This window comes from Narcine bancroftii, chromosome 10 (genome assembly GCF_036971445.1).
Source record: "Narcine bancroftii isolate sNarBan1 chromosome 10, sNarBan1.hap1, whole genome shotgun sequence".
NCBI lineage: Eukaryota > Metazoa > Chordata > Chondrichthyes > Torpediniformes > Narcinidae > Narcine > Narcine bancroftii.
Window position 1 is genome coordinate 76,666,992 of NC_091478.1, and position 12,917 is coordinate 76,679,908.

Sequence of the window (12,917 nt, forward strand, 5' to 3'; positions counted from 1 at the left end):
TGCTGAGGGCGCTGAAGTTTTCTTGATCTTGTCAGATTCGGATCAGGAGCTCAGGTTGCTGATGGTGTGGACTGGACTCTGTGGTTGCAGAGACTGCAGGTGTGCTGGAGGCACACTCTTTCCGACTGGAAGAGGTGCTTCAGGCAATTTCTGCAAATGGCAAATCTGTCTTGCGGTGTTACATTGCACTGTTTTTATTACATGGAAATAAGGGAAACTTGAATCTTGTCAGTGAAATACTAAAGTTGCCTGAAATTTCCAAAACCCGGTAACATGTATTAACCAAGGATCCTTTGTGTAGTGTGTTGCATTTCATTCTGCATAATAATTAATGAAGATTTAACCAATCATTTTGCTGTCCTTGTGCCTCCAGGTGAATTGCCGTTACCGTACTTGGCGGCATATGCAGCTTCAAAGGCCGCACTGACGTTATTCACAAATATTTTGCGTCTGGAGCTGAGCAGGTGGGGTGTGAAAGTCTGCACCATACTTCCTGGATTCTATAAAACCGGTGGGTATTAGCTGGGAGAAGTGGTGAAAGGCAGGACTGGGGCCGTCTTCTGGTCTTCGCACCCTGCAACTTGGCTGCGCACCTGTCAAATCCTGCTCCAGGGGTTTTAATGGCCTGAAAGACCAAACTGTTTTTTAAAGTAAAGGGAAAATGCCAAAAAGGACAATAAGGCCATTGTTAAATATGAATAAATGGACTCTAAGGAAATGATACAGTTACTGTAAAGGTTGTGAAGTTTGGGGTCCTGTAGTACACAAAAGTTTTGGAGAAACTCGCATGTTTCTCAGCATCCATAGGGTAACCAATGTTTCAGGCCCAAGCCCTTATCGAGGCAGCTATTTTGATGAAGAGCTCAGGCCCAATTACCATTTCTTTGGCTTGGCTTCGCGGACGAAGATTTATGGAGGGGGTAAAAAAGTCCACGTCAGCTGCAGGCTCGTTTGTGGCTGACCAGTCCGATGCGGGACAGGCAGACACGATTGCAGCGGTTGCAAGGGAAAATTGGTTGGTTGGGGTTGGGTGTTGGGTTTTTCCTCCTTTGCCTTTTGTCAGTGAGGTGGGCTCTGCGGTCTTCTTCAAAGGAGGCTGCTGCCCGCCAAACTGTGAGGCGCCAAGATGCACGGTTTGAGGCGTTATCAGCCCACTGGCGGTGGTCAATGTGGCAGGCACCAAGAGATTTCTTTAGGCAGTCCTTGTACCTTTTCTTTGGTGCACCTCTGTCACGGTGGCCAGTGGAGAGCTCGCCATATAATACGATCTTGGGAAGGCGATGGTCCTCCATTCTGGAGACGTGACCCATCCAGCGCAGCTGGATCTTCAGCAGCGTGGACTCGATGCTGTCGACCTCTGCCATCTCGAGTACCTCGACGTTAGGGGTGTGAGCGCTCCAATGGATGTTGAGGATGGAGCGGAGACAACGCTGGTGGAAGCGTTCTAGGAGCCGTAGGTGGTGCCGGTAGAGGACCCATGATTCGGAGCCGAACAGGAGTGTGGGTATGACAACGGCTCTGTATACGCTTATCTTTGTGAGGTTTTTCAGTTGGTTGTTTTTCCAGACTCTTTTGTGTAGTCTTCCAAAGGCGCTATTTGCCTTGGCGAGTCTGTTGTCTATCTCATTGTCGATCCTTGCATCTGATGAAATGGTGCAGCCGAGATAGGTAAACTGGTTGACCGTTTTGAGTTTTGTGTGCCCGATGGAGATGTGGGGGGGCTGGTAGTCATGGTGGGGAGCTGGCTGATGGAGGACCTCAGTTTTCTTCAGGCTGACTTCCAGGCCAAACATTTTGGCAGTTTCCGCAAAGCAGGACGTCAAGCGCTGAAGAGCTGGCTCTGAATGGGCAACTAAAGCGGCATCATCTGCAAAGAGTAGTTCACGGACAAGTTTCTCTTGTGTCTTGGTGTGAGCTTGCAGGCGCCTCAGATTGAAGAGACTGCCATCCGTGCGGTACCGGATGTAAACAGTGTCTTCATTGTTGGGGTCTTTCATGGCTTGGTTCAGCATCATGCTGAAGAAGATTGAAAAGAGGGTTGGTGCGAGAACACAGCCTTGCTTCACGCCATTGTTAATGGAGAAGGGTTCAGAGAGCTCATTGCTGTATCTGACCCGACCTTGTTGGTTTTCGTGCAGTTGGATAATCATGTTGAGGAACTTTGGGGGACATCCGATGCGCTCTAGTATTTGCCAAAGCCCTTTCCTGCTCACGGTGTCGAAGGCTTTGGTGAGGTCAACAAAGGTGATGTAGAGTCCTTTGTTTTGTTCTCTGCACTTTTCTTGGAGCTGTCTGAGGGCAAAGACCATGTCAGTGGTTCCTCTGTTTGCGCGAAAGCCGCACTGTGATTCTGGGAGAATATTCTCAGCGACACTAGGTATTATTCTATTTAGTAGAATCCTAGCGAAGATTTTGCCTGCAATGGAGAGCAACGTGATTCCCCTGTAGTTTGAGCAGTCTGATTTCTCGCCTTTGTTTTTGTACAGGGTGATGATGGTGGCATCACGAAGATCCTGAGGCAGTTTACCTTGGTCCCAACAAAGCTTGAAAAACTCATGCAGTTTGGCATGCAGAGTTTTGCCGCCAGCCTTCCAGACTTCTGGGGGGATTCCATCCATACCTGCTGCTTTGCCACTTTTCAGTTGTTCGATTGCCTTATATGTCTCATCCAGGGTGGGAACCTCATCCAGCTCTAGCCTTAGGGGCTGTTGAGGGAGCTGGAGCAGGGCGGAATCTTGGACTGAGCGGTTGGTACTGAAAAGAGATTGGAAGTGTTCTGACCATCGGTTGAGGATGGAGATCTTGTCGCTGAGGAGGACTTTGCCGTCTGAGCTGCGCAGCGGGCTTTGGACTTGGGGTGAGGGGCCGTACACAGCCTTTAGAGCCTCGTAGAAACCCCTGAAGTCGCCAATGTCCGCGCTGAGCTGTGTTCGTTTGGCGAGGCTAGTCCACCACTCATTTTGGATCTCCCGGAGTTTGCGCTGAAGATGGCTGCATGCGCGACGGAAGGCTTGTTTCTTCTCTGGACAGGACGGCTTTGTAAGGTGAGCCTGGTGGGCAGCTCGCTTCTTTGCCAGCAGCTCCTGGATTTCCTGGCTGTTTTCGTCAAACCAGTCCTTGTTTTTCCTGGAGGAGAAGCCCAGTACCTCTTCAGTGGATTGCAGTATGGTAGCCTTCAACTGATCCCAGAGGGTTTCAGGGGACGGGTCCGTGAGGCGGGTTGCAACGTCGAGCTTTGCTTTGAGGTTTGCCTGGAAGTTTCCTCTCGCTTCGTCTGACTGCAGTTTTCCAACATTGAACCTCTTTCTGGGGGCTTTATTGTTCCTGGGCTTTGGCTTGAAGTGAAGGTTGAGCTTGCAGCGAACCAGCCGGTGGTCAGTGTGGCATTCCGCGCTAGGCATGACCCTGGTGTGGAGCACATCTTGTTTGTCACTTTCTCGCACCAGGATGTAGTCCAGGAGGTGCCAGTGTTTGGATCGGGGATGCATCCAGGTGGTCTTAAGGCTGTCCCTCTGCTGAAAAAGGGTGTTTGTAATGACAAGCCGCTGTTCTGCGCAGAGCTCCAACAGGAGGCGCCCATTGTCGTTGCACTTGCCGACGCCATGCTTGCCCAGGATTCCTGGCCAGGTTTCTGAGTCTTTGCCGACACGAGCGTTTACTGCACTTCCAAAAGATATTGCTTCTCTCTCCAGCACTTTTGTGTATTGCACTCAACCCCAGCATCTGCAGACTTTCCTGTTTTAAAGCCTGGGGGCTGAAGTTTGGTGCGGAGATTACAGAGGAAGCACTTGAGGAACAATTGACAGCCATCAGAACCATGGAATGAATGTCCTTTGCATCAGGTTCCCAGCAGCTGTCACCCTCCCAGGAAGATCAAGATCATAGTATGATAGTAATAAAACAGGGTCATATTACATGAAATTCCTTTTTGCCTGCTGCAAGGCAGACAGATTCGCCACTGGCAGGAATTGCCTAAGCGCGTTGTGCAATCAGGCACAAAAAAGAGTTCCCTGCCCCCCGCCCCACACCAGAGTCATTGAGTACTTCTTGATTTGGATCAAGCGCTTCTTAGAGCCCCTGCAGCTAAGCAGATTCCAGTTCAAACCATTGGCAACCCAAGCTCCAGATCAGAACCTCTGACCTGGCCAGGAACCCTTCAGTGCCCTCGGCACCTCCTCGTATACCGGTTCGGATACCTGGTACCTCTCCAGCCAGTTCGAGCCAGTCTCCAGCAGCCCACAGCTTCTGTGAGTTCCTCTCCTTGAGTCGCCACCAGCCCACCACATGCACTGGTCCCTCAGCCACAGAGCCCCCTCACCATGGTCACCACGATCCCCCCGCGGGTCATCTCCTCTACTTCTCCCTCTCACACGCTACATGATCTTCCTGTCCTCTGGTGCCCTGCTCCAGTCCTCAGCTTCCCCGGAGTCTGCAGCCCCTCGTGACCTGCTGCTGATTAATAGGCCCCGCCATCTTGGGCGCAGACCCATGGTCTCGGGATTTCAATTAAAGCCACCATTGGTTCCCTCAACAGGCTGTTCAAAGCTCATGCAGAACTGACAGCAGTCGACTAGGTGTCTGGAACCCATGGGAGCTCTGCTCTCTTGCACCCCCCAAGTCTGCACCAGAGGCAGCGCCACCATCTCCGGTTAATTACTAACAAGAGGCAAAATAAAAGGATGCATAAAACTTCAGGAGGAGGGTGTGGAGACAGTTTCATCAGTGAGTTGTGTGTCCAGGATGTCGTGCTTAACTTTTAAAAGGGATTTGGATAAATCCTCAAAGCAAACTTTGCAGGGCTTTGAACATGGAGGAGAATGGTAATGCTTGTTTAAAAGGCACATTTAATGAATGGTCCTGTCAACTTGTAGAGCTCATCGAAAAAATCAAAGACTTATTGATCCAAACCAAGGCTTTTATTAGCAAAAGACAGGAGATCTTCACAGGTGGCCGACCAGTCCAGAATGATCCAACCTGGCTAGGGACACAACCCTTTAAGGCCTAAACAGTAGGCGTGGCTAAGCTCTCAGCCAATCGCTGTAAGCACAGTCTAGATACTGCAACTATATACACTATATACATTGGTGATAGATCTGTACTATCACACAACTACCTGCATTTGAGGTTTTTCTTAAAAAAAAAAAAGAGGCACTCACAGTCATTAGGTCAGAGCGTCAGCTTTGCTCTGGAGAATCTCCAATATCCCCAGCAATGCAGTGTTCCAGAACAGCAGAGTTGTCTGTGATTTCTTGCAATCAACTCTGTAACAACACCTATGACCCTCCCCCCCCCTCACCTCAACTGCCCAACACCCCACGCAGAATCTTCTGTTCCTTCAGAGAGTAGACCAGCCTCCTTCACAAGAACTATATAACACAGCTTGTTCTGGGGAAACAGCTGCTTCTGACATATAAATGTTGTTAATTCTGACTCGTTTGACTAGAGCTGGATTGTGTACTTCTAAATCTGGTCAGTGTTCGTCAAAGAGCAAAAGGGTTAATATTTTTCAAATCACTCTGCTCCATTGTTTGTATTCAGCAACCCTTCCAAACCTCTGAGACAAGTAACCACACTGTAATTAATCCTGGGGCAATGTTCAGTGATCATTCAAACCAGTAACAGGAAGAAGGTTCTATCACCTGCTCTCTGGGAGTTCTCCAGATCCAAAACAATAAGTAAATATTATGCAGGTATGATCATTCCAGTTGTCTTCTCCACAAACTAACTGAATCAATTGGACAAAGTCTGCTTACAATTTGGCTTGGATAACACAATGCACTTGTAGTAACAATGCACTTATTCTACCCTTTTTGCCAGTTATCTTAGCTATCCTTGCCTCTTCTGAGTTTTATATACAGTAAAACCCCTAGTATCCGCACCAACTGGGATTGATGCATGTTCTGGTTGCTTGAGAATGTGTGCGTTGTGTGAATAGAGAACTAACCTTGCCCCTATCTGAATTCCTCAATCAGCTCCTTGATTTTGGTAAAGTTGAGTGCAAAGTTGTTGATGTGGCCCCACTCAAATAGCTGATCTTCGTCCCTCCTGTACACTTCCTCATTGTCATCTGTGATTCTGCTGACAACCCATTGGCAAATTTGTAGACTGCATTTGAATTTATGCCTTGCCACGCTGTCATGGGTGCATAATGAGCAGTGGGCTAAGCACACATCCTTGAGGTGTGCCTGTGTTGATCATCGGTGAGGAGGAGACATTGTTTCTAATTCATACTGACTGTGGTCCTCTGAAGAGGAGGTTCTAGTTGCAGAAGGAAGTGCAGAGCCCCAGGTTTTAGAGCCTGTTGAGCAGCACTGAAGGGAATTGAAGGCTGAGTTGCTGTCGATGAAGAGTAGCCTGATGTACGTGTTGCTATAGTCTAGGTGATCCAGAGCTAAGTGGAGAGCCAGTGATATTGCACCTGCTGTGGAGTGATTGTGATGGTAGGCAAATTGCTGTGGGTCCAGACCTTTACATAGGTCTGTGAGTTAATTCTGGCCAATACCAACCTCTCAAAGCATTTCAATGTCTGATCCCATAAGATATGCTTCTTGCTACGGTATATTGAGCATAAATCATTTACTGTTAAATAGTCCCTTACACCCATAAAATAACCATGTTCAATGACTTTAAATCAATTATAAGCCATGACCAAGAATCTGACGGTGATTGCAAAACCAATAAGTTACTGAGCTGGTGAGATACAGATAGTCAGTCTTTGACCAGTGAAGAAGACTTGGTCACTGCCAGCAGTCAGAGTAAATCAGTTTCTATCTACTGCATGGAATTTAGGATTTTGATCACAAAACTTTGGAATAGTGGTTTGACAACTGACCATTTAATTTCGCATAGTCGATTTTCATAACAGACTTGCAGGCAGCCTATGACAGCTCTCTTCAGAGTAATTAAGATCTGTCCTTGGTAGGAAGGAATTGTCAAGATACATCAATAAATTATGTCTGCAAAGGTGCCATTTTATTTTAGTGTAATGCAAACCTGTGAAACATAAAATTGCTTTTAAGTCATTTATTGAGTGTACATGTATTTGCAAGAGTCTTGTGTATAAAGATTACATTGCAAATTTTAGTAAGCACATTGTGGGTTGAAGGATCCAGGTGCATCAACAGAGCAGGTGACGTGTTTCCAGGTGCATCAACAGAGCAGGTGACGTGTTTCCAGGTGCATCAACAGAGCAGGTGACGTGTTTCCAGGTGCATCAACAGAGCAGGTGACGTGTTTCCAGGTGCACCAACAGAGCAGGTGACGTGTTTCCAGGTGCACCAACAGAGCAGGTGACGTGTTTCCAGGTGCACCAACAGAGCAGGTGACGTGTTTCCAGGTGCACCAACAGAGCAGGTGACGTGTTTCCAGGTGCACCAACAGAGCAGGTGACGTGTTTCCAGGTGCACCAACAGAGCAGGTGACGTGTTTCCAGGTGCACCAACAGAGCAGGTGACGTGTTTCCAGGTGCACCAACAGAGCAGGTGACGTGTTTCCAGGTGCACCAACAGAGCAGGTGACGTGTTTCCAGGTGCACCAACAGAGCAGGTGACGTGTTTCCAGGTGCACCAACAGAGCAGGTGACGTGTTTCCAGGTGCACCAACAGAGCAGGTGACGTGTTTCCAGGTGCACCAACAGAGCAGGTGACGTGTTTCCAGGTGCACCAACAGAGCAGGTGACGTGTTTCCAGGTGCACCAACAGAGCAGGTGACGTGTTTCCAGGTGCACCAACAGAGCAGGTGACGTGTTTCCAGGTGCACCAACAGAGCAGGTGACGTGTTTCCAGGTGCACCAACAGAGCAGGTGACGTGTTTCCAGGTGCACCAACAGAGCAGGTGACGTGTTTCCAGGTGCACCAACAGAGCAGGTGACGTGTTTCCAGGTGCACCAACAGAGCAGGTGACGTGTTTCCAGGTGCACCAACAGAGCAGGTGACGTGTTTCCAGGTGCACCAACAGAGCAGGTGACGTGTTTCCAGGTGCACCAACAGAGCAGGTGACGTGTTTCCAGGTGCACCAACAGAGCAGGTGACGTGTTTCCAGGTGCACCAACAGAGCAGGTGACGTGTTTCCAGGTGCACCAACAGAGCAGGTGACGTGTTTCCAGGTGCACCAACAGAGCAGGTGACGTGTTTCCAGGTGCACCAACAGAGCAGGTGACGTGTTTCCAGGTGCACCAACAGAGCAGGTGACGTGTTTCCAGGTGCACCAACAGAGCAGGTGACGTGTTTCCAGGTGCACCAACAGAGCAGGTGACGTGTTTCCAGGTGCACCAACAGAGCAGGTGACGTGTTTCCAGGTGCACCAACAGAGCAGGTGACGTGTTTCCAGGTGCACCAACAGAGCAGGTGACGTGTATCCAGGTGCCTCAATCGAGCAGGTGACGTGTATCCAGGTGCCTCAATCGAGCAGGTGAGGTGTATCCAGGTGCCTCAATCGAGCAGGTGAGGTGTATCCAGGTGCCTCAATCGAGCAGGTGAGGTGTATCCAGGTGCCTCAATCGAGCAGGTGAGGTGTATCCAGGTGCCTCAATCGAGCAGGTGAGGTGTATCCAGGTGCCTCAATCGAGCAGGTGAGGTGTATCCAGGTGCACCAATCGAGCAGGTGAGGTGTATCCAGGTGCACCAATCGAGCAGGTGAGGTGTATCCAGGTGCACCAATAGATCAGCTGACAGGTATTGAGATGCACTGATAGAGTCAATAAAGTCCATCATTTGATTTTATGTGAATGGAATATTTATAGGCCCTTGTTTGCTGGCAGTGGGTTGTTTGGACCAATGGCAAAGATCCAGTGGTGAAGTGCACATTCTGGTGTGATTCTGAATTCCCTGTTGCTAAACCAGAATGACTTGTACAAGTGCTTCTCAACTTACGATGGGGTTGCATTCCAGCAAAACCACACCACCAATTTTTATAATTAGATTTTCAATACCTTCATTCCTCACTGGGGAAAAAACCATTAACGTACACAGTTGAAATCACACTGGGCACGAAGAATGTTTGAAGCATTGAACTAAAATTGATTGCTGGATGGTGGGGATGCTAAAGCGACAGGGTCATCAATTTCACACGTTTACATGATCACTACAGAGATTGCAAGAGTGATTCAGTCAGCATCATGAGAGAGTAGGCTTTACGATTCTTTCGCACGACACTGCCACCACCCAGCATTGCGAGAGAGTAGCATACCGCATCTCACAAGCATGGGAACAGATCAGATTTCAAAATGAAAGTATGAATTTGAACCATTGTAACTTTGAAAAAAATTGTATGTTGGAATATTGTAAGTAGGGGAGAACCTGTAATTAATGAGATGCAGTGACCAATTGGCAGCATTCTGCATTGATCAATAACTGTGTGGGACTCAATGGAACACAACCTGACTGACTTTGAATTAGAACCTTGGTGCTAAAGTCTGCAAATGACAGTCGGCAGCGTTTTACATGTCACTAGCTCACCATGCATCCAATATAATTCTGTTCTTTTATAATGATGAATGCCATTTTATTTATTTCAACCACCTGTTGATAGAAAATACCTTATCCTGCCAAATTTGTCTGATTGTTTTTACTGAGGCATAAAAAGGTACAGCCAACTATCAAATCCCTATTAGCACTAATCATTAAGGCCATTCTTTTATTCTCCCCAAGTTCTCATCAACTCGTGCCCCCCCCACCTGATTTAATAAAGCAAAAAAAATCAAGCAACAAGAGATTACAGTTGCTGGAATCTGGAGTTTAAAAAAAAAAGTCTTGATGAAGCGTTTCAACCCAAAAAGTAACAATTCTTTTACTCCCACTGATGATGCTTGACCCTTCTGTGCTCCTCCAGCAGATTGTTGCTAAAATAAATAATCTTCATTGACGGTTAACTCCAAGAAGTAGTGAAAGAGAATAACTACTATATATTGAGTGTGTAGATATATAATCGCCATCAAAGATAACATTTTTTTTAAATGATAATGAATTACAGGTACATCTTGTAGTAATAATAATTCATAACACTGCATAATTCTTCCATGGCACATGGTTATAAATAATTTGGCCTCCAGGTATTTTTCAGAGTCTGAATGTATAGTTGGTATTCAAAGCCACGTGGGAACTTTTTACTATTTCCTACTGCGTTCTTGATCCAAATAATTAGTAATATTCGAACCTCAGTCACTGGTGCTGTAACAGCCTTGAGCTAACTGCTATGCTGTCCGACTTCAAGGATTCTCTGTTTTTATTTCAGATTTGCATAAACAGCAGTATTAATATTATCAAAGTCCAGTCCAACCTGAAATGTTACCTGACCATTTCTCTCCATGGTTGCGGTTTTACTCCAGTTTCTCATAGATTTCCGCTTCTGTACTTCTTGTGTCTTTCTAGTGAAAGTGTGCTTTCGAGGGTTGGTCAAAGGGCCTGTTTCTGGGCTGTGCAATAATCATAATTACATGGTTAATGATTTAATGATCTTCTTTGGTTATTTGTGCTGGCAAAAGGCAGTGTTCTTCTTATGTACCTCTGTTATCGATCCTACTGTTCAGCTTTTATTGTGTTTATCTTTCAGCTCCATCGTATAATGCTGAATACTGGGAAAACCAAGTCCAAAGCCTGATAAAAAGCATGTCCTCAGAACTGCTGCAGGACTATGGAGAAGAGTACATGTTGGAAACAAAGGACCTGTTCCTGAAGTACATCACCACTGCCAAAGAGGACCTTAGCCCAGTAATTGAAAGTATCACAGATGCTATCCTCTCATCGAATCCAAAACCAAGATATTACGCCGGAAAGGAAATTATCATTATGTACATCTTCCTTTGTATTTTGCCAACATCATTAAGTGATTTAATTTTCAACAGATGTTTCCTATTTAAGAAAGTCTTACCAAAAGCTTTGCAAAAATAGCCTGGTGTAGGGAAAAGCCCATAAATAAACATTTTCTTCTCAAATGATCAGTTTCAACCATTCTCACTATGTTAATTGTTCATTTGATGAGAAAGTTGGGTGTAAGAACATAACGGAGTGGAAGTAATGGGATCATGTTGCTTCTCATCTCTGGACAGTGATCTGATGGAGCAGAATGCTTCATCGTAGTAGACCCTTCGCCTGTCCACTGGTGGCAAAGATAAAAATCACCAAGGATATGTTACTCTGGCATTTTCTATGTAAAATGCAAAGTGTAGAAGTATAACTGGTTTTCTGTAACTCTATCCCTAGTCAATTATGCAAAAATGTTCAATGACCTAGATTTCAGTTGTGCTGAAGATTGTTGTTTATTTTACTCTATGTATGAGTTGGATGTACTGCCTCTCATGAATCACTGAGGTTGGGTGGATAAGGTCAAGAAACATTACACTTCAATGTCAATCTACTTTTGGTTGGGAGCAACAGTAAAATAGCATTTGGAATCGTGACGTCTAATGTAAATTCAAAAACTGTTTTGTGTTCAACATTCTATTAGTTTGATTAAAAATTATTAGAAACAGCTGCAGCATTTTTGTCAGGTATTTACATCTTTGTCAGTCTCTTGAAATTCCAATATGGAGTATTGACCAGAACAAAAAAAAATTCTGACATTCACAGTCTACAAATGCTTTTCTGAGAAGTTTGTTTCAAAGTTAATAATTCTTTGCATATCACAATGTGTTTGATCTCTAAAGAGCGAATAAGATTGGGAAGTCCTTCCGGTCAGAAATTATCTGTAATATCTTTACAAGAAATGCTGACCAGTAAAATACTGAAGATGGAATATTGCTTTTCTAATCCCCAACCAATGAACAAGTGTTCACTTGCAAAAGAATAATTGCATCTCATATTGGACAAAAACTGCATCAAAAAGTACAAATATGTGTCCTTTTATTGCTTGATATTACTTATTGCTAAATATTGTTGCTGAACTTCATGGCAGTCCAAAAAATGAAGCTTAGTAGAATAAAATTAAGGCAAACGTGGACTTGACAACAAAATGATGGTATAAAATGTATTGGCTGTTCCTGTGGTCGTTTATTATGTATACTGGCTATACATTTATTTGTTGTGTATATTAAACTGTCACCCCAAGTCCAAAGCCCGCTGCGCAGCTCAGACGGAAAAGTCCTCCTCAGCGACAAGATCTCCATCCTCAACCGATGGTCAGAATACTTCCAATCTCTTTTCAGTGCCAACCGCTCAGTCCAAGATTCCACCCTGCTCCAGCTCCCTCAACAGCCCCTAAGGCTAGAGCTGGATGAGGTTCCCACCCTGGATGAGACATATAAGGCAATCGAACAACTGAAAAGTGGCAAAGCAGCAGGTATGGATGGAATCCCCCCAGAAGTCTGGAAGGCTGGCGGCAAAACTCTGCATGCCAAACTGCATGAGTTTTTCAAGCTTTGTTGGGACCAAGGTAAACTGCCTCAGGATCTTCGTGATGCCACCATCATCACCCTGTACAAAAACAAAGGCGAGAAATCAGACTGCTCAAACTACAGGGGAATCACGTTGCTCTCCATTGCAGGCAAAATCTTCGCTAGGATTCTACTAAATAGAATAATACCTAGTGTCGCCGACAATATTCTCCCAGAATCACAGTGCGGCTTTCGCGCAAACAGAGGAACTACTGACATGGTCTTTGCCCTCAGACAGCTCGAAGAAAAGTGCAGAGAACAAAACAAAGGACTCTACATCACCTTTGTTGACCTCACCAAAGCCTTCGACACCGTGAGCAGGAAAGGGCTTTGGCAAATACTAGAGCGCATCGGATGTCCCCCAAAGTTCCTCAACATGATTATCCAACTGCACGAAAACCAACAAGGTCGGGTCAGATACAGCAATGAGCTCTCTGAACCCTTCTCCATTAACAATGGCGTGAAGCAAGGCTGTGTTCTCGCACCAACCCTCTTTTCAATCTTCTTCAGCATGATGCTGAACCAAGCCATGAAAGACCCCAACAATGAA

General features: G+C 46.0%; 1 protein-coding gene across 2 annotated transcripts in view; it reads left to right on the forward strand.

Annotated features, from left to right (window-relative positions):
* Positions 1-11,467, forward strand: part of LOC138744789 (11-beta-hydroxysteroid dehydrogenase type 2-like) — a 50,890-nt gene extending 39,423 nt beyond the window's left edge. Inside the window, exons 4-5 of one of the 2 annotated variants that reach the window (XM_069901451.1) lie at positions 374-511; positions 10,549-11,467. In XM_069901451.1, the coding sequence (XP_069757552.1) occupies positions 374-511; positions 10,549-10,886 (476 nt within the window). In that variant the 3' untranslated portion in view covers positions 10,887-11,467. The remainder of the gene's footprint in view (positions 1-373; positions 512-10,548) is intronic. The other variant, XM_069901452.1, reaches the window with a different exon arrangement.
* The last annotated feature ends 1,450 nt before the right edge of the window (positions 11,468-12,917 follow it).